Source organism: Globicephala melas, chromosome 4 (genome assembly GCF_963455315.2).
Source record: "Globicephala melas chromosome 4, mGloMel1.2, whole genome shotgun sequence".
In the NCBI taxonomy this organism is placed as follows: Eukaryota; Metazoa; Chordata; class Mammalia; order Artiodactyla; family Delphinidae; genus Globicephala; species Globicephala melas.
The window spans coordinates 90,751,011-90,773,830 of record NC_083317.1 but is presented as its reverse complement, the minus strand read 5'-3'; the positions used below and the strand labels follow the sequence as shown (position 1 = coordinate 90,773,830).

General features: G+C 38.0%; 1 protein-coding gene across 1 annotated transcript in view; it reads left to right on the top strand.

Annotated features, from left to right (window-relative positions):
- Window positions 1-22,820, top strand: part of NAALADL2 (N-acetylated alpha-linked acidic dipeptidase like 2) — an 801,118-nt gene that overhangs the window by 514,732 nt on the left and 263,566 nt on the right. Inside the window, 1 exon segment of the mRNA XM_060297515.1 lies at window positions 21,161-21,307. Within this exon segment, the coding sequence (XP_060153498.1) occupies window positions 21,161-21,307 (147 nt within the window).

Below are 22,820 nucleotides of genomic sequence, written 5' to 3'. Positions count from 1 at the left end.
TAAAAACATAAGAATAAACCTTCCTAAGGAGGCAAAAGACTTGTACACAGAAAACTATAAGACACTGATGAAAGAAATCAAAGATTACCTAAACAAATGGAGAGGTATACCATGTTCTTGGATTGAAAGAATCAATAGTTTGAAAATGACAGTACTACCCAAAGCAATCTACAGATTCAATGCAATCCCTATCAAACTACCAGTGGTATTCCTCACAGAATTAGAACAAAAAATTTTACAATTTGTATGGAAACACTAAAGACCCCGAATAGCAAAAGCAATCTTGCGAAAGAGAAATGGATCTGGAGGAATCAGACTCCCTGACTTCAAACTATACTACAAAGCTACAGTAATCAGGAGAGTATGGTACTGGCACAAAAACAGAAATATAGATCAATGGAACAGGATAGAAACCCCAGCAATAAACCCACGCACATATAGTCACCTTATCTTTGATAAAGGTGGCAAGAATATACAATGGAGAAAAGACAGCCTCTCAATAAGTGGCGCTGGGAAAACTGGACAGCTACATGTAAAAGAATGAAATTAGAACACTCCCTAACACCAGACACAATAATAAACTCAAAATTGATTAAAGACCTAAATATAAGACCAGACATTATAAAACTCTTAGAGGAAAGCATAGGAAAAAACTGTCTTTGACATAAACCATAGCAAGATCTTTTTTGACCCACCTCCTAGAATAATGGAAATAAAAACAAAAATAAACAAATGGGACCTAATTAAACTTAAAAACTTTTGCACAGCAAAGGAAACCATAAACAAGACCAAAAGACAACCCTCAAAATGGAAGAAAATATTTGCAAACCAAGCAACTGACAATGAATTAATGTCCATAATTTACAAGCAGCTCATACAGCTCAATATTGAAAAAACAAACAACCCAATCCAAAAATGGGAAGAAGATCTAAATAGACATTTCTTCAAAGAAATACACAGGTTGCCAACAAACACATGAAAGGATGCTCAATATCACTAATCATTAGAGAAAAGCAAATCAAAACTACATTGAGGTATCACCTCACACCAGTCAGAATGGCCATCATGAAAAACTCTACAAACACTAAATGCTGGAGAGGGTGTGGAGAAAAGGGAATCCTCTTGCACTGTTGGTGGGAATGTAAATGGATACAGCCACTATGCAGAACAGTATGGAGGTTCCTTAAAAAACTAAAAATAGTACTACCATTTGACCCAGCAATCTCACTACTGGGCGTATACCCTGAGAAAACCATAATTCAAAAAGAGACATACAAAGAGAGGTAAGTCAGAAAAAAAAGAGACATACAAAGTGAGGTAAGTCAGAAAGAGAAAAACAAATACCATATGCTAACACATATATATGGAATCTAAAAAAAAAAAAAAATGATACTGATGAACCTAGTGGCAGGACAGGAATAAAGACATAGACATAGAGAATGGACTTGAGGATACAGGGGTGGTGGGAGGGGGAAGCTGGGGCAACGTGAGAGAGTGGCATGGACATATATACACTACCGAATATAAAATAGATAGCTAGTGGGAAGCAGCTGCATAGCACAGGGAGATCAGCTCGGTGCTTTGCAACCACCTAGAGGGGTGGGATAGGGAGGGTTGGAGGGAGGCTCAAAAGGGAGGGGATATGGGGATATATGTATGCATATGGCTGATTCACTTTGTTGTACAACAGAAACTAACCTTGTTCTGAAGCAATTATACTCCAATAAAGATGTATTAAAAAATAAAATAAATAAAATAAAACATTTGACTGGTGCCATCTCCTTTGGGAGAAGCACAGGCACCAGACTGGTTTAATGGCAATGGATTTTCAAAACAGAGGAGAGATGATATTAAAGAATTCCAGACTGTCCTAAAATGGATTTTTTGCTGGAGGTTTCATTTGGAGTAATTAGGAATTGGATCTGAAGAAAACATTTCTGACATAGAATCCATTTGGAGATGTATTTGTGTGTGTGTGTGTGTGTGTGTGTGTTCTTGTCACTGACTTAATGGTGCGTTTGGTGAGGTGCAGGTGAATTTTGCTTAACTTCGGGCAATACTTGAAAGTTTAATGATCTGAACCAGGCAACCGAGAAAAAGTAACAAGGATGAGATCCTTCGTTTTGGGAAGAGACAGACACTTTATGAGCGATTGTACTGGGAGCAGCGGCAATGAGGCCCCAGCAACCTAGATTTCACAGGAGTGTCAGTGTTGTAGCATAGGGATGACTTAGCTTAAGCAACAACAGCCAGAAATACACTGTCTTCTGTAAATCCTAGTCAGATCCTTTACTTTTGGTTAATTGGAGATACAAAAGACCTATGGAGTGACAACATTTTCTGGCTTCACATTTTTCTTTAACAATTTCTAGTCTTCAAATCTTTCCTCATACAATTAAGTTAAGGGTCTCATTGAAATTGGGAAGTATCATCCCTTAGAGTGTGAATTATTCTCTGCTATACCACTTTATATATGACAAAAACTGTACAGGATGGAATGATTTTCCTAGGTATCCCTTAGTATACTAATTCTGTTTTCTGGTAAATATGGAATTTTTATGGCCATACATTATTATGCTAGTGATTTATATAGTATCATTTATTATCTTAAAAGTATATGTGTATATAAATTGTGAAAATTTTTAAACTGTGTAAAAATAGGTGAACACAATATATATATTAGAAGTAATGGCTGTTTATAACCAAACTTTTTGTAGTTGTAATGCAAAAGCAAGCATCAAATGATTGTTAAGAAAATGTTTTTTAGGTAGAAATATGAAGTCCATTGGAAATGCAACAGGGTAAAAGTGTTGTCATTCCTTTAGCTGAAGTTTCTAGAAGACCAGTATACTCACTAATGCATAATTTCTTCATATTTGCTCTTTTCTCCTCTCTTCAATAAGGCCTCTAGTGAAAAAGAAAATAGACTATTAAATTTTACATGCAAATTTTCAGTAGTTTGCAAATGACTAGGGGCAATTCTGCCTATTAAATTACGTTATTCCCACTACTGCTATTTTAAAATATTGAACATTCATTTTATGTTGAAATATATAGCTTAACTTTCATATTACTGAGATTTACCATATTATGTGCTTGTCAAAATCTGCATGTTTCTTTTTTATAAGTTGTTAAAGAAATGTTCTATTAATATGTGTGCTCTTGCCGTAGTCTTATAGTGCTATATTAGCAACTATATATTTAATAAAATTATAACAAGATGTGAAGCACATTTTACACAATATATTAAAATTTCCTCTTTGCTTATGTCTTGTTTTTATTCCACTTTTTAAATTTAGAAACATACACTGATGAATTTAATGCATTGTATCATTTTTCATAGCTGGTGATTCAAATATATACTGATGGTATGTCAGAAATTCCTGGAATTAATTGCTTGATTCAGTGGGGTATAGAGTTCAATATAATCTTATTTAACTTTAAGTAGGTGCACTTTGAAAGATACTGCTGGTGACAAATTAGTTTTATTTATTATATATTTTATCATTTTTAAAAATTTTATGGTCTGATTTAAATGGCGCCAAATTAAATCTACTCTTAAAAACGTAAGCTTTCCTTTTACTTTCTTGCCTTTCAAAACACTCGTTGTGGAAAGAAGTCTTGGCAGTTTGTGAAATATCCATGTTTATATCTGAATAATTATCTTCCATTTATGCTGATAGTTCAGTTTGTATTTGCTATGCTTATCAAGGCCCCAGAAAGTAAATATAAATATCAAAATCACTGTTATTTAATGAAGCAGATGCTGAATAAATATGCTTAAAGCCTAAAAAGAATCTATATAAATTCTGGATATCTCCTGACCAATTACATATCAGTTGGAGCTTTTCAAACTTCCAAAATGAATAAATCTGTGTGTGTGTATATATATATATATATATAAAGATCTTTATTCTCAGAATATATATATATATATATATATATATATATATAAATTTCCTTGCAGTCCTGTATTATCTTGGCTCTAAGCAACATGATTGAAATTAGGATAATTTAGGTTCTAAAAAAGCAAGTCATAAGGGAAGAAAATATTTCAAAGTTCCTTGAAAAATTTTCTCCCAAATGTTTCTGGGATCCTTTTTATTTTCCCTGAGTCCAGATACTTCTGTCTGTCCTTGAGTTGTGTCTTCTCCATGAAATCTTCCCAAAGAGCTATATCCCACATGAATCTTTTCTTTCTCTTATAGCTCTTATACTTACACAGTGAACTAATAGTTTATTTCTTAATTATATGTTGCTTTAGGTTTTTGTAAGTGTTTGACACTGTAAAATTTTGTTTCAAAAAGCAAAACTCTGGACTTCCCTGGCATTCCAGTGGTTAAGACTCTATGCTTCCACTGCAGGGGGCAAGGGTTCGATCCCTGGTCAGAGAAATAAGATCCCACATACCGTGCAGCATGGCTAAAAAGAAAAACTCTAAAATATGATTCATTTCCTTGGGAATCCTTTATATTTTAATGACAAAAGCTGTTCTCAGGTAGTAGTGGTAGCTGATATTATAGCCTAAAAACTAGGCCCATTATGTATTCATTTAAAGATTTCCACATAGTCCTCTTTAAATATATCTAATATTTCTTTTAAAGGATGTTTTTATTTAAAAAAAATATTAGTATTGATTGATTCATTTGTAAGGGGAGTGGTGGGAAATCAGATTTTCTTCTACTCTCCTCTATCCCCTGACTGGGGTCCTGCAAATTAGACTGGACAAAAGACAGATTAACAAAAGAAAAACAAACAAAATTTATTAATGTGTGCATTGTACATACACACAAGAGAACTCAGTGATGAGTAACTCAAAGAGGTGGTTAGAACTTGGGTTTATATAGCATCTTTACAAAGGACAATGAATTTGTACAGAAGTGACACGACAAAGGAACGGGGTTTTAGGCTTTTAGGGGCGGCAAATTAGAAAGGAAAATATATGTCGGAAAAGAACTGTTGGAAGGGTTGTTTTAGCAAGGTTTGTTATGTAGATTCCTCTAGTGCCATCTGTCTGGGCTGAAAAGAGTCTAGAGTTGTCCCTGGTGATTAAGAACCCTCCTTCCTTTCCTAGTAGAGAGGAGGAAGGCAGAGAATTTTTACTATGTCTGCTTCCTCTCAATTACTTTCAGCTCAAAATAATCCTTATGTCAAAGTAGCATATTTTGGGGTGGCATACTCTGCACCCCCTCACATTCATTCAAGAAATATTTATCAAGCATCTTCTATGTACCAGCCACATCGCACAAGATCTGGGCTCTTACGGAGTATGCATTCTAGCAGGAGTAGCCTGATGATATACAAATTAATGAAGAGGTGAACAAGAAATTATCACATGATAAGAGTACTATGTAGAAAATTAAAACAACAGGACATGATAGAGAGTGAGTGGCTGACTGCTTCATATTGGATAACCAAAGAGGTTTTCTGGGAGGAGACGACATTTATAAAACAGAAATAAAGTCACACATGTAGAAAACAAACTTATGGTTACCCGGGTGGGAGGGGGAAGTGGAGGAGGGATAAATTGGGACATTGGGATTGACATATACACACTACTATATATAAAATAGATAACTAATAAGTACCTACTGTATAGCACAGAGAACTCTACTCAATATTCTATAATGACCTGTATGGGAAAAGAATCTAAAAAAGAGTGGATATATGTATACATAAAACGTATTCACTTTACTGTACACCTGAAATTAACACAACATTGTAAATCAACTATACTCCAATAAAATTTTTTTTAAAAAAATTAAGACCTGAAGGAGCTGGCTAAGAAAAGACCAGGGGGCAAGAACTCCATGTGGTGGAATCAAGTAATCCTTAGTGTGTGATGTTAGCGGGTGAGGGAGAGTGCAATACTAGAGGAGAGTGAGGAAGTAGTCAGAACCCAGATATCAGGTTGGGTTGTCCAAACCAGGCTCAGTGTTTGGGTTTTATTTTGAGTGCAATGGGGAGCCCTTGGAAAGTTGAAACTAGGATGGAGGATCATGGTAGGTTTTACATTTTTAGAGATTAGTCTAGCAATATTGTGTTTTCAAAAGCATTTTTCATGCTGCTAGCCTTTATGATGATTATGTTTAATGGCTAGATGATATATGATGAGTCGTAATTTAAGTACTTATCTTTTGGGGTATTTAGGTTACTTTTAATATTCATTCCCTACTTATAATATTTAATACATTCAAAAAATAACATAGTATAAATAATGACGTGGTAAATATCTTTATGTAAATAATTTTCCTCTTCTGTTAGATTGGTTATAGGCTATGGGTTCTCAGAAATGAGGTAACTGGATCAAAGAACAGGATTTTTTTTTTTTAAGCACTTAATACATCCTGCTAAACGACTTTCTAAAAGGCTTGTATTAAATTGTTTACATTGGTGATAATAGGAGCACACAATTTATTGCAGGCTTACTGACTCAAATCCTGTTAATTAAATAAGCAAAACCCCCCAAATGATTACATATATTACATATTTAGCATAAGAGAAAAACACTGTTACTTAAAGTAAGAAATTAAATAGCAAACACAACTATATAAAATACAACTTAGCTTAAACTTATACAATTTATGTGCTATCAGTTGTTATTTACCTTATGATAAATCTGCTATCTTGGTCTAATTAGAACACACCATGGTGCTTTCAGACTTGGAGAGCAGCCTGAATCTTAGTGATGAACATCCAAGAAAGTCTTTTGCAGATTTTCCTCAGAGCCTGGGGAGTAGCACAATTTGGCTTAAAGCCAGTCACTTTAGGGCTAGGGGTTTTCAAACACTTTCTAACTCTAGCTCCTGTGAGCCAAGAACTTATCTATTGGTGAGTCCTGAAGGTTTTTTTGTTTTTGTTTTTTTTATTTTTTGAACTTATTTTAAGTTATTGTTCAATTTCAGAACAAAGAAATACATTGCTATTTAACTGAATGTATTTGAAACAGAAATCCAAACTTCATTGACAAAGTGATCCTTTTAGTAATTTGTCTATCCACCACAGTGTTCAGTTATCAGAAAAGAAACTTCTAGCTAGTAGTGTCTATAGTTGAAAACCCCTACCTCTCTTTCAGATAGCAGTGGGTGCAAATTATTACATTATTTGCTAACCTCTTTTTGCAATTCTTTGTGATTACTTATTAGCATGTGTCTTGTAGACAACCCTGAGAGATGAAAATTAATCATTCTTAGTATTATTTGAAAGAGGAGCACCACCTTGCCTACTTATTCATGTCATGCTAGGTTTATATATACATCTTCTTTATCCATTCATCTGTCAATAGACACTTAGGTTGCTTCTGTGTCTTGGCTATTGTAAGTAGTGCTGCTATGAACATTGGGCTCTATGTACTTGTTTCTTGAGCTCTACCTCAGACCGACTGAATCGTAAGTCTGGGGATAGAGCCCAGCAACCTGTGTTGTAACAAGCCCTCAGGTGATCTCTTGAATGCTACAGTTTGAGAAACACTAAGTTACAAGTAAGGGGCAAAAGAAACTGAATAGTATAGAAAGACTATAAAAATTTGGTGTGAGGAACTGGGTGAATGTTGGGACCACATTTGGATCTAAGGAACACTGAGAAAAGAGCTGATTTGAGAGAAGATATCAATACTTTTTTTCTTTGATTTATTTTTTATCAAAATTTTAATTATGGTAAGATAGACTACACATAACATTTACCACCTTAATTATTCTTAAGTGTACAGTTCAGTAGTGTTATGTATATTCACATTGTTGTGCAATGAATCTCCAGAACTTTTTACCCTGCAAAACTGCAACTCTATACCCATTAAACCATTCCCCAGCTTCCCCCTCCCCCTAGTCCCTGGCAACCATCATTCTATTTTCTGTCTCTATGAATTTGACTACTCTAGATGCTTGATTATATTAATCTGGTTGGGCAGCTATAACAAAACACCATAGACTGGGTGGTTTTTATTTATTTTTAAAATTGTTTTTGTTTGTTTGTTTGTTTGTTTTTTGGCTGCTCAGTGTGCATGGCATGCAGGATCTTAGTTCCCCAACCAGGGATTGAACCCATGCCCCCTGCAGTGGAAGCCTGGAGTCTCAACCACTGGACCGCCAGGGAAGTCCCATCTGGGTGGTTTAAACAACCAAAATTTACTTTTCATAATTCTGGAAGCTGAAAAGTCCAGGGTCAAGGTGCTGGTTCCTGGTGAGAGCTCTCTTCCTATCTTGCAGACAGCCACCTTCTTGCTGTGTCATCACATGGTGGAGAAAGTTCTGGTGTCTCTTTCTCTTCTCTTAAGGTCACCAGCCCTATGAGATTAGGACCCCACCCTTATGACCTCATTTAACCTTTGTCACTTCCTCATGGACCCTATCTCCAAATACAGTCACATTGGAGGTTAGGGCTTCAACATATGAATTTTGGTGGGTGGGACCCAATATAGTCTGTAGCATTCATGTAAGTGGAATCCTACAGTATTTGTCTTTTTGTGACCAGCTTATTTCATTTAGCATAATGTAGAACTTAATCTTTGTTAAGTTTGACGTAACTATTCCACATCCAAGTGAGATGTCGTGGTGGCAGATAGCAGGAGGGCATGCTAAATGGTCATTTGTGTGCTTTTTGTGTCTATCTGCAAAATGTCAAATCCAATACACAGTCTCATATAAAAGTAGTCTCTATTTCAAAGTGCTTTTAGTTCCACATGTGGGGAAGAGGGGATTTCCAAAGTGAATTTTGAAAGCTGATGTCTTTGGAATCACAGCATTGGGATTAAAGAATTGAGAATTAAGTGGGGAATTCCCTGGCAGTCCAGTGTTTAGAACTCTGTGCTTTCACACAAAGGAAAATTAAGTTAAAACAAGTGATAGAAGTGTAAGACTTCCTGGTACATGCTGACCAAAATAATGGGCCTAGGTCTGGTGCAAAGAAACTTAACATGTGGGGATAGGAATGGGGGTGAGAGTCATGTGTAGTGTCTGAGTATCCTAAGCACAGTGCTCCTTAGACACAACGGTGGCTTCAAAGCTCTGATGAACTTATTCTAGCAAAACTGTCCCTAGGCTAGCAGTTAATTTGGCCCAGGGCTTTAAGGTTATGCCACGATGCTGTCATCTGTCAGAGTTAGACATAGTACTGCTGATGGTGTTATTTCCTCTACCTAACTTCTCACTCTCAGCACTTAACTTGCTTGAAATGGTGATATGTGATGGTTTGCCATCCATATCCTTTTGCCCTTCTGCTTGCCAAGTCTGAATTTTTCAGCTTTTTCTCCCTGTGCCTTCCTAAAATTAAATGAATTACCTCTAAAAAAACCTGAGAGTTCCCTCCTGATTTACAACCTTCCCATAACCCTGGTCATAGAGAGGACAGCAAACTTTCTTCTGCTATCTACTGAATGATGCTAAATATATGCAGAGTAACTCCAATGTTTCCTTGCTTTTGCATGTCCCTTTTTTGAAATGTCTGCTTTTTTTTTTTTCTTGAGGGAAGTTACTAAATTTTCATTAAAAATATTTGCAGCCTGAGACAGTTAATGTTGAATTGAAAACCAGTTAGGTTTTTCGGTTAATTTTTTTAATGCCTGGCAGCTGGAATACATCATTAATATGCTGACCCTGGATTATTTAAAATAGCATTGCCTGTGAGACTAAGAGAAGCTATTTAAGACAAACCTCAGGAAGGCTGGTGGGGGGCTTCCCTGGTGGCGCAGTGGTTGAGGGTCCGCCTGCCGATGCAGGGGACACAGGTTTGTGCCCCGGTCCGGGAGGATCCCGCGTGCCGCGGAGCGGCTAGGCCCGTGAGCCATGGCCGCTGAGCCTGCGTGTCCGGAGCCTGTGCTCCACAGCGGGAGAGGCCATGACAGTGAGAGGCCCGCGTACGGCAAAAAAAAAAAACAAAAAAAGAAGGTTGGTGGAATAATAGCGGAAGGTATGTTATGTCAGCCAATTCCACAACATGGAGCAGCACTGTGAAGCCAGAATTGTTATCATTCACTGAGACGTAAAATTTATATCTTGATCCTTTTGGTCATTAAAGGTCCTATAGGAAGTGTACCCAGGGGGAGTGTGCTTTCAGCCAGTGTGTTGACCAAAGGTCAGTTTGGATGTTTCTGCTTTACCTTTTCAATATGCTCATGGTTTCATTTAGATATAATCAGAGTACCGTTTTTGAAAGGGCTCTGGGGTTGTCACTCTATATGCAGTGTGCATTTCATGAAGAAATAGGTTTAGTAATTGCGATGACCAACAGCAAACCTATTACAGAAGTGCCAAAGTGGCTAAGGGATCTATGGAATTTGTTTAGCTGGTAAATTGTTTTTCTCTGTTTCTCTTAAACTGAAAGAATTTTAATTTAGTTGATTAGTCAGCAGTGAACCGGCTCTTTCCGTACAAATTGAGGAACTCCTTCCTTATTTCCTTAGTTAAGCTGGGGGAGCAAGAAATCATTGAGGGCTTCCCTGGTGGCGCAGTGGTTGAGAGTCCACCTGCCGATGCAGGGCACACAGGTTCGTGCCCCGGTCCGGGAAGATCCCACATGCCGCGGAGCGGCTGGGCCCGTGAGCCATGGCCGCTGAGCCTGCGTGTCCGGAGCCTGTGCTCTGCAACGGGAGAGGCTACAACAGTTAGAGGCCCGCGTAACGCAAAAAAAAAAAAAAAAAAAAAGAAGTCATTGAACCAGGGATGAGTGTAGGTGGGGGAGGGAGGCAACAGCATAACAATCTAAGTTAGAAATCCCTACCTGTCATTCCATTTGCTATCCTTACATCTCTAGAGGATAGCAAAGCTTTTAGTCTGCAAAATGGGATAATAATACTTGCTTCACCTACCTCACAGGGTTGCAGTATAATATGACGTCTATTTGTAAATGATAAATACTTATGTAAATGTCTCTTTGTAGTAAGTGAGGTGGTCCATCTTTGCATATTTTGATAATAATTTGATACTTGTCTAGAAAATATAAAAACACACAAACCATGTAAATAAGAGTAGTCCTTAAGGAAATCATGATTACTAAATGAATGGAGTTTTGTTCTTAGTTTTTCCCACTGTCTTTTGGCTTTCTATTCCCTCTCAGTATCCTCCTGGTAATTTGGGATGCCTACTTTAGTAACCCCCTACCCCAGCAAGGGTCTCATGCTATTGTATCCATTCCCAAATCCTCTATATGAGAACTTTTTCTTCCCTAATCAACTAAAGGGGCAGTTACTTTTATCTGTCTCCTACCCAATACCACATACATTTTTGATGATACTAACTTGACCTTCTTATATTAAAAGGTTGTCAGCAATACAACTCTAAATACCCCATCTTTCTACTTGTGGACATTTTATAAAATGTTAACATTTCTGAAACTGTGAGATAGCTGTTAGATGGTTTATTTCTTTCCTACTATTTAAGAAAAACTATTTTTAGATTGCTACTATTCCTTACAATCAAGGGAATCTCAGAATTGGGAACATAGAACGTATAGTTCAGAGGGGATTTGGAACATGTTATTTACGGGAGAGGGGCAGGTGATTCAGTCACAGATTTAAAGTTCAAAAATAGTAAACAAGTAGACAATGAAAAGTCTTTCTCCTAAGCCTATTTCTCCCACCAGTACCTCTCCCCAGAGGCAAATAGTATTTGTGTATGTAGTTGTCCCTCAGTATCTGCAGCGACTGGTTCCATGACAACTCCCCATCCCCGTCCCATACCAAGCTCTGAGGATGTTCAAGTCCCGTATATGAAATGGCATAGTACATCCACAGATATAGAGGGCCAGCTGGATTACAGCACATACATATACTTTTTTAGTGTTACTTTTGTTTTTAAACACAAATGACATCTTACAATCTTTTAATCTTTTACATTAAAAATGTAAAACTATATCTTAGAGATTGTTTTTCTCCATTTGCAAAAATACCTTCATTTTTTTTTTTAGAGACAGCATATTATTCCATTGAATAAATAGAATATCATTTATTTAACCTTCATAAAATTTGTCCTAATTTTTTTCTTCAGCAGTATATGAGGCACTGGAATTCCCACATCATTTACAATGCAATCTACAATAAAAGTTGCCAAAGTTTTTTGTAAAATAAATATAAAAGACACTTTATATGTCTTTTATGTATAAAAAACATTTATAATTTTTTTTTTCTGTGAAATGTCAGTTCATATTCATTGACTCTTTTCCCCCAGGTTTTTGATTGTTCTTGTTTATGGTAATTTTTGTCAAGCAGAAAAGTCATAATTTTATGTAGTTGGACTAATCAATCTTTTTTGTCTTCTGAGTTTGTCTTTTGTACTCTAAGTTTATTAAAATTATCTTCTACTGTTGTTTCCTCCATACTTTTATGATTTAGAGTTTTACACTTAAAAGAAGGGTTCATCTGGAATGTATTGTGGTATAAGATAGCATATAGTGGATACTATTTTATTTTATTAGTTGAGATTTTTATTTAAACCCAACAGAGTTGTTGAAATGTGAATACTTTTATAGTTCTAAAATAACACACCAGTTTTTATTGTTACACAAAGCCTTAAGTGGAGAGAAATAAAAAGGAAATAGGTCTTCTGCCATCATGTGCCTCTTGGTCAGGGAGCTGAAGTTGGTCAGGGAAGTGGAAGGAGAAAAGAGAGTTTGGGGTGGGGGAGGATATAAGTTAGAAGTTACAGTAAAAACAAGGGCAAATGTCTTTATTCTTCTCCATTTGCACCTTTACAGAGTGATCTTTAAAGCATTCATTAGTTCATAAATATATTTTAAATACAGTTTGAATTATGTCACATATAAAGTTGTATTTGTCTACATTCAATAACGAGATTACAGTTTTAAAAATTAACAGAATGAAATGAGAATTAGTGTGTTTTTCAGTTTGCCAATTCTACTTGTATATACCAGAGGAATAACAATTCTTCACTGTTTAAGGCTGAGAATACTTTGTTAATACCCTGTGAGTTGGTTGTTAAAACTTTGCAGAAACCTTGAGATACTAGAGATTTTAGAAGTCCCATTTTATGGGTTGAAAATTGCCACTTTAAGATAAAACTATTTTTTTCCCCTACTCAATTTAATCTTTTAAAAAGGCGTTGCAAGATATTTATTGATTTTTTAAAATATTTTTACCATTTTGAAAGTATATTTTATGTATAAGGAACTCAGTATCAGATGCTGGTGTTAAGGATAAATTAAGTTTCTAGTTTAAAATATTAAAGAAAGTTGGTAGACATAACTTCCTGTTTCCTCTCAAAGATTGTTAGAGGAGATCTGCAATTCATTATTAAGAATGACATACTAGATAGCAACTTGACATACTGGCAGAAAAATACAAACTAAGTAAATGAAGAACACATAATACAAGCACTGAAGAGATGCCACAGATAAACAGTTTGTTACAACCATATCCAGTAATTTATTTATTTATTTATTTTTTTTTTTGCGGTATGCGGGCCTCTCACTGTTGTGGCCCCTCCCGTTGCGGAGCACAGGCTCCGGATGCGCAGGCTCAGCGGCCATGATTCACGGGCCCAGCCGCTCCGCGGCATGTGGGATCTTCCCGAACCGGGGCACGAACCCGCGTCCCCTGCATCGGCAGGTGGACTCTCAACCACTGCGCCACCAGGGAAGCCCCATATCCAGTAATTTAATACGACTTAAAAACAAAACAAAACTAGAATCCCAGGAAGAACACATTTAAGATTAGGATGTTCATGTGCATTAATGTGGTCTGTATGCTGCATATATAAGCATGGTAGAGAGGAAAAAGCATTGCATTTGGAGTGAAAAGAACTGGGATCAAATCCTTGTTGTATTGATTTGAGGCCTCAGTTTTCTAATTTGTAAAATAAAACTGTTTTGCAAGGAGAGATCACCCCTGTGGAACTCTTTGACAGGCCGGTTAACCCTATATCGACCCATTCTCAGAAATAATGTTTTAAAATGCTTAAATTAAAATACACAGGATGACAAAAGAAACCAAATATATCAAAGTGCAATTAGCTAAATATGAAAGCACACAAATTTGCATTTTAGTAATATATAAACTTAAAAAAAATTAAGCACATTAAATACCAAAATCCAGCAATATATCTCATAACTTTCTTCTTTTCAAATTAGTGGTGAGTTTATCCAACAACTGAAATGTGATATGAAAATGCCTCATTTCATTTGGTCACAAAGTTACAGATAATGCTAATACTATTGGGTTTATGGTCTCTTCACATTTGAATGAAAGGTTAAATTTCAGTTAGAATTGAGTAAAATAAAAATGCTTTTTTTTTTTGGTCCACCAGGTTCACAGATCTCCTAAATTTTTTATGTGGAGCTCAGGTTAATCACCTTGGGGCTTTGGGATTTTTAGATTCTTTGTAGTTTCAAAATGTAGTAATTTCTCTATGATTCCTCACCTGGTTACATGTTCACATTGCCTGGGATCATGTTTATAAATTCTGAAAATTAAAAATGTAACAAAATTGTGTGAAACTACATCCAGTTGATCAAACAACCCCCAAAAACTCTACCATTAAACTCTACCATTAAAGTTTAATTTTTCATTAGTTCTGATTAAAATTTCTTATTCAAGTAGGTGATCTACCATCTAAGAGTGTCCACATTAATCAGAGTTCTCCAGGGTCCCAATATCTGCAGTTGGCCAGCTAGAGATCCAGGAGAGCTGCTGGTATACGTTCCAGCCCAAATGCCAGCAGGCTTGAGACCCATGAAGAACTGAAGTTTCAGCTGAATATAAAGAAGGAAAAGACCCATGTCCCAGCTCAAGGCAGTCAGGGAGGAGGAGTTCTCCCTTACTGGTGGGAAAGTCTGCCCTTTGATCTATTTAAACCTTAAATTGATTGAATTAAGGCCCATCCACATTAGGGAGGGCAATCTGCTTTAGCCAGTCTACCAATTCAAATAAAAATCTCATCCAAAAACATGCTCACAGATATACCCAGAATAATACTGAGTAAATATCTGGGCATCTTGTGGCCTAGACAAGTTGACACATAAAATTAACCATCCCAGTGCCTATAATAAGAAATCATTTTCTAAATACCATAGGCATCATTATCACAATGTGAACATTATTACACTGGGAACATCTGGAAGATAAGTTGTTTCTACACAACTGAAGTTACAAAATAATACTGAAATGAAGATAAAGTGACTTAATCTTATTATAATACGTAGAATGTGATATTTTCATTTTGAATGTTATGCTTTTCTTGCTGTTTGAATAAGTAATCACCTTAGATTTCTTATGTATGTAGAGTATTTAAATACTTTAGAAACCTGTCAATGTGTCTTGGTATTGCTATTCAACCAATACAGATGTTGACTTAATGTCTTTATATTTCACTTTTATAGTAATTTACTCTGAGGTTTTGCCTTCAAGCTTAAAAGTATACTTGCAAAGAGCATACCCCTTTAGGATTGAGATAGTGATTTCATTTCAGGTCTTCAACAGAGTAGTGGTAGGAGATTAAACAAGTGACATAATCATGGTCTTTGCCTGAACTTGCTTATTTTATAAATTGGAATAAAAATGTTTGTTATCAGACATTAATTGTGGAACATTTTGAACTCCTTGGATGAAATACTTAATTTGAATTTACTCAGCCTTGCAAATTAATTCAAAAAATTGATTGACCTGCACAAATTTATTATCAACCTTCTCTCCCCCATGGTGGCTAACTTCTAGAAAAATGAAGGAAATAACTTTTCTTTGTACTTCCCTTTCAGATATTAGTGTTTCAGAGGTTGAGTAGGTTAGTATCTATTACCTGATATGGATCCATTACAATCCACTGCAGTGCTGTGAGGGGAAACAAGTCACATGAAGATAGAAAGCAGATTTAGGATCACTTCAGGTCTGTAAATCTGGCCTAGATTTTAAAGTAGTGAATAATAAAAAAGACTTAGAGGATAGGGTTTGTGTGCCAGGAATGTTCTCCTCTTAAGGGAGATCCCCAGATGAAATAACTTGGGGAAAAACAATCAGTCTGAAAATTGGGTTCTTTTTTTATCCTATTTTACTCTGAGACTAGTTAGGAACAAAAGGACAAAATAAACATAGGCTTGAGGGTCCTGTAGTTCTGCCCCTCATCACTGATTAAATCACAGGAGAGTAGACAGTAGAAAACAAGGTGGTGGGAGAGACAGAGAGAGACACAGAGAGGAGAAACGTTGTGGGCTGGCAAGAGAAGTCCTCCACAAGACTTTACAGGGAAACTCAGTAGGTAAGGAACAAGCCCCAGAAAGGCTCGTTAGGGAACTCTGTGTCACCTCTGATCCTCCAATCTTGGATTGGCTTTCTTGAAGCTTTTACTCTTCATTTGGGCTTAACTCTGACAGGAGACTCAGCATCCCAGTGCCCCAAGCTGTAGAGTCGAGCTACACCTTGGGCCACGTAACCCTATTGATCTGTACCCTGTCTTCCCTCTGTAAATAGTCTATGATAGCACCATAGATGTGGTTTAAGAGATCTTAACCATCAAAATATAATTTTAAAGCAATTCTAGGTAATGCTCAGCCTGTTGCCATCTTAGAGTTGGTTTAGAAAGGAGTTTAAGTATGACGGAGGTGGCAATACAAACCTTTAGGGAAAAGATAGACTTTTCAATAAATGGGTAAAGTAAAGCAAGCCAGAGTAGGGGAAAGGATGCAGAAGTATTTTAAGAAATGTGATTCTGAAGGCTGGATGTTACCCTTTTGATTTGCCTGGAAAATGGAATGCAATGACAATATTAAATCTATGCAATGGGATTAGTCATGGAAAGAACAGAGAGACTAGAGAATCTGTACTGCCTCTGGAAAGAATCCCTGGGGCCCGAAAAAGACTGAGGCAAAACAAGAATTTTGCTTTGTGCAACTGTTAGATCAAACAAAGAATGGAAGTATTGATTGGAGTGAGTCATTTCTGCCATTTTAATTATTTGCACATATGGGAAATTAATACTTTTTGTCAGAGGGAAGCTATTATATAAAAATGATGACTGAGTAAAAGTGATATCAAAATTTTAAACCACAATTATTTTTAAAAATTTAATTGAATAATTTTTTTTTCAGACAACTCATGGAATTTAGAGTTGTCAATTTTTTTTTTTTTTTTTTTTCTGGTACGCAGGCCTCTCACTGTTGTGGCCTCTCCCGTTGAGGAGCACAGGCTCCGAACGCGCAGGCTCAGCGGCCATGGCTCACGGGCCCAGCCGCTCCGTGGCATGTGGGATCTTACCGGACCGGGGCACGAACCCGTGTCCCCTGCAGCGGCAGGCGGACTCTCAACCACTGGAAGCCCGAGTTGTCAATTTTTGATCCATGGCATTCCTCTGTTGAGAAAAATTTTCTATCTAAGGAACATGGCTGATATTTAGAGTGGATGTAAGAATTGTGTATGTGAAATTAAATTAAAACCAAATCTATATTTTCATTGATGATGAGTAGGGTACATATGCTATCTCAGAAAGACATAGAGGGGCTTCCCTGGTGGCACAGTGGTTGAGAGTCCGCCTGCCGATGCAGGGGACACGGGTTCGTGCCCTGGTCCGGGAAGATCCCACATTAAAAACCTGGAACCAACTTTAAATATGTCCTGCCAGTCCCTTCTGGTTTGTAGAGTTTCTGCTCAAAGATCAGCTGTTAACCTTATGGGGATTCCTTTGTGTGTTATTTGTTGTTTTTCCCTTGCTGCTTTTAATATGTTTTCTTTGTATTTAAATTTTGACAGTTTGATTAATATGTGTCTTGGAGTATTTCTCCTTGGATTTATCCTGTATGGCACTCTCTGTGCTTCCTGGACTTGATTAACTATTTCCTTTCCCATATTAGGGAAGTTTTCAACTATAATCTCTTCAAATATTTTCTCAGTCCCTTTCTTTTTCTCTTCTTCTTTTTGAACCCCTATGATTTGAATGTTGGTGCGCTTAATGTTGTCCCAGAGGTCTCTGAGACTGTCCTCAGTTCTTTTCATTCTTTTTTCTTTATTCAGCTCTGCAGTAGTTATTTCCACTATTTTATCTTCCAGGTCAATTATTAGTTCTTCTGCCTCAGTTATTCTGCTATTGATCCCATCTAGAGTATTTTTAATTTCATTTATTTTGTTGTTTATCATTTTTTGTTTCATCTTTAGTTCTTCTAGGTCCTTGTTAAATGTTTCTTGAATTTTGTCTATTCTATTTCCAAGATTTTGGATCATCTTTACTATCATTATTCTGAATTCTTTTTCAGGTAGACTGCCTATTTCCTCTTCAATTGTTAGGTCTGGTGGGTTTTTATCTTGCTCCTTCATCTGCTGTGTGTTTTTCTGTCTTCTCATTTTGCTTATCTTACTGTGTTTGGGGGTCTCTTTTTTGCAGGCTGCAGGTTCGTAGTTCCCGTTGTTTTTGGTGTCTGTCCCCAGTGGCTAAAGTTGGTTCAGTGGCTTGTGTAGCCTTCCTGGTGGAGGGGACTAGTGCCTGTGTTCTGGTGGATGAGGTTGGATCTTGTCTTTTTGGTGGGCAGGTCCACATCTGGTGGTGTGTTTTGGGGTGTCTGTGGACTTATTATGATTTTAGGCAGCCTCTCTGCTAATGGGTGGGGTTGTGTTCCTGTTTTGCTAGTTGTTTGGCATAGGATGTCCAGCACTGTAGCTTGCTGGTCGTTGAGTGAAGCTGGGTGCTGGTGTTGAGATGGAGATCTCTGGGAGATTTTCACCATTTGATATTATGTGGAGCTGGGAGGTCTCTTGTGGACCAGTGTCCTGAAGTTGGCTCTCCCACCTCAGAGGCACAGCACTGACTCCTGGCTGCAGCACCAAGAGCCTTTCATCCACACGGCTCAGAATAAAAGAGAGACAAAGTAGAAAGAAAGAATTAGTAGAAGTAGAAAGAAAGAAAGAAAGAAAGGAGTGAGGGAAGGAGGGAGGGAGGGAGGAAGGAAGGAAGAAGGGAAGGATGGAAAAAAGAAAGAAGATAAAATAAAATAAAGTAAGATAAAATATAATAAAGTTATTAAAATAAAAAAATAATTATTGAGAAATAAAAAATGGACGCATAGAGCCCTAGGAAAATGGTGGAAGCAAAGCTATACAGACAAAATCTCACAGAAGCATACACATACACACTCACAAAAAGAGGAAAAGGGGAAAAAATCATAAATCTTGCTCTCAAAGTCCACCTCCTCAATTTGTGATGATTCATTGTTTAAAGGAGGGAAGGAAGGAAAGAAAGAACAAAGATAAAGTGAAATAAAGTTATTAAAATAAAAATGAATTATTAAGAAAAAAATTAAAAACAAACAAACAAAAAATAACGTACGGATAGAACCCTCGGACAAATGGTGGAAGCAAAGCTATACAGACAAAATCTCACACAGAAGCATACACACCCACAAAAAAAGGAAAAAGGGAAAAAATCATAAATCTTGCTCTCAACGTCCACCTCCTCAATTTGGGATGATTCGTTGTGTATTCATGTATTCCACAGGTGCAGGGTACATCAAGTTGATTGTGGAGCTTTAATTTGCTGCTTCTGAGGCTGCTGGGAGAGATTTCCCTTTTTCTTCTTTGTTCTCACAGCTCCTTGGGTTCAGCTTTGGATCTGGCCACGCCTCTGCGTGTAGGTCGTAGGAGGGCATCTGTTCTTCGCTCAGACAGGACGGGGTTAAAGGAGCAGCTGATTCAGAGGCTCCGGCTCACTCAGGCCGGGGCGGGGGTCGGAGGGGGTCGGGGGGGAGGGCGGGGCACGAAGTGCGTGGGGGGGGGAGGGCGGGACACGTAGTGCGGGGGGGGGGGGGAGGGCGGGGCACGTAGTGCGGGGGCGGGCCTACAGCGGCAGAGGCCGGCGTGACATTGCAACGGCGTGACATTGCAACAGCGTGAGGCGTGCCGTGCATTCTCCTGGGGTAGTTGTCCCTGGATCCCGGGAACCTGGCAGTGGTGGGCTGCACAGGCTTCCCGGAAGGTGGGTGTGGATAGTGCCCTGTGCTCGCACACAGGCTTCTTGGTGGCGGCAGCAGCAGCCTTAGCGTCTCATGCCTGTCTCTGGGGTCCGCGCTTTTAGCCGCGGCTGGCGCCCGTCTCTGGAGCTCCTTTAAGCAGCGCTCTTAATCCCGTCTCCTCGCGCACCAGGAAACAAAGAGGGAAGAAAAAGTCTCTTGCCTCTTCGGCAGGTCCAGGCTTTTCCCCGGACTCCCTCCCGGCTAGCCGTGGCGCACTAACCCCCTGCAGGCTGTGTTCACGCCGCCAACCCCAGTCCTCTCCCTGCGCTCCGACCGAAACCCGAGCCTCAGCTCCCAGCCCCGCCCGCCCCGGCGGGGGAGCAGACAAGCCTCTCGGGCTGGTAAGTGCCGGTCGGCACCGATCCTCTGTGCGGGAATCTCCACGCTTTGCCCCCCGCACCCCTGTTACTGTGCTCTCCTCCGCGGCTCTGAAGCTTTCCCCCTCCGCTACCTGCAGTCTCCGCCCGCGAAGGGGCTTCTAGTGTGTGGAATCCTTTCCTCCTTCACAGCTCCCTTGTCCCATCCCTATCCTTTTGTCTGTGTTTATTCTTTTTTCTTTTGCCCTCCCCAGGTACATGGGGGGTTTCTTGCCTTTTGGGAGGTCTGAGGTCTTTTGCCAGCGTTCAGTAGGTGTTCTGTAGGAGTTGTTCCACGTGTAGATGTATTTCTGGTGTATCTGTGGGGAGGAAGGTGATCTCCGCGTCTTACTCTTTCACCTGGCATATACTCTTAACACATGTGGGGATATGCTTTGACGAGGAAATTGAGAAATTTTTTTCTGTGGTTGTCCAATAAACATTTTTAGAATAGAATTATATCTTACCAAACTGTCCTTTAAATTTGTGGGAAAACTTTAAAAAAGACAAAACTAAACCTTTTTTAGGGACTCAACATTCTCTTAACGAGTCATTACAGATAATATAGCTATGATAAAAATGCTTTTTAAGCAACAATAACAAGCAAAGCTTGATTTAGTCCAGTGCTAGTCACTCTTCAGTGAGCATGAGCGCAGTAGAGGAATGTTGCTACACAGATTTCTGGGCTCCATCCCCAAAGGTTCCCATTTGGGAGGACATGGGTGGAGACTAAGCATTTACATTTCATGTTTCGAATAAGCTCCTGGGTGCCATTGATGCTGCTGAACTGTGAACCACGTTTTGAGTAGCATTCATTTAGGGATAACCTAAGAAGCATAGTGTGTGCTAACAATTTAAATTATGTTTTTCAGAAAAATAATTTCAACTGTTCCAGAAGAGGTCAGTGCCCAGAAACAAATATCAGTTCTGTACAGATGCAAGATGATGCCAATTACTTCATCAACCATCTTGGAGTTCCCACTGTGAGGTTTACTTATGAGGACATCAAAGCATTAGAGGTGAGTGTTTCCAAAAATGCAAAACACAAACAATATATATAGCAGACATGCAGAATTTTATTTTATCCTGGCTTTTTTGTCTTTCTTACCCAATAGGTAACTATAAGAAGCTGCTTCATTTAGAAAGTTATTCTTGCTGTTCAGAGGCTTTGTAAGAATATTTGAAAACATCAGCTCTTTTCAATAGTGTTGAATTCAATTTAAAAAGATTTATACAGTCACTCACATTTTCAGTGTGCTTCGCAGCAAGAAATGTGCAGTTGTTGGATTAACATCAAAACGTAATTGTAATCTTCAGAATTCACAGAAACAGATGACATGTGCAATAGATTATCCTCTTCTTGCCCAAGGGAAAGTGCATTTCATGTGCTGTATGTTAATGTGAGTCTTGTGGATTAGCTTCCCAAAGTTTGTCAATAGTTTGCTTGCCTAAAAAGATGCTACTTTTTTTGTGTGTGAGGATACGAAGTTTTTTCCCAAAGAATATCACAGAGACCTGATTCACCTTAAGTATGTTCATTCTTCTGTTGGACATTAAGCCTTTTAATCTTTCTCAGAGTTATGTCACAGGAAACTGTTTCTCTGTAGATCCAAACCTGCTGAAAGACTTTTCCTTCTTTTACAAATTGTGCATGCATTATTGGGAGCTATTTGAAAGCCTCTGGGGTGGCCTTCTTGATGTAACTATTTCATTAACAAAATAGTGGCTGGAAAATAGACTAAAACCTTCTTTGTTTTTCAAATTATAAACGTTCCTGGGAAGTTGTGTTTAAATTATATTTTTATCAACGTCAGATATGCAATATCTTAATGTCTGATAGCTTTTAGCAAAAGTGACCTTTAGGTTTCTCTGCAGCCCTCTACCCTCACCCCTTACTCCCTCAGTAGACACAAATGATCACTAACAACTTAAATTCACAGATGGAGAAACTCTGGTGACTCCTATTGTAATGAGATGAATTCTTGGGTAATGCAAAAGTAATCACTGTGATTTATCAATTTTTTAAAATTGAATTTTTATATGCTATTGCTGTTTGAAAACGGGGTACATGTATAGAGGTATCTTTCCTCTTACCAAAACCACTACATATAATGAAACTGATGTATTAAGAAATTAACTCACTTTTAATTTTCCTGCTTGATATCTTCTAACATCTTTTTATCATCCCCACCCCATCCCAGCCCATCCAGCTCCTGTCATGTTAACACATTGAATGAAAGCTTTTATCCAATACATGTTTAATTCATTTTGGTTGAGTTTAAGCCAAGAATTTAGAGAGACAATGTAGTATAGCCTTAGGTATGGCACTAGACTTGACTCTGAACTCAAGTACTAGACAAATGATTTAACTTCTTTCAGAATTGGTTTATAGATGAGGGGAACTTGGTATACTTATGGAATCTAGAGAGCCATGGTAAGGATTAAATGAGATTATGCATGTAAAGGGCTTGGCTAACTTTAAGCATATAATAAGACCTCCAGTAACTATAGGTATCATCACAATTATTATTA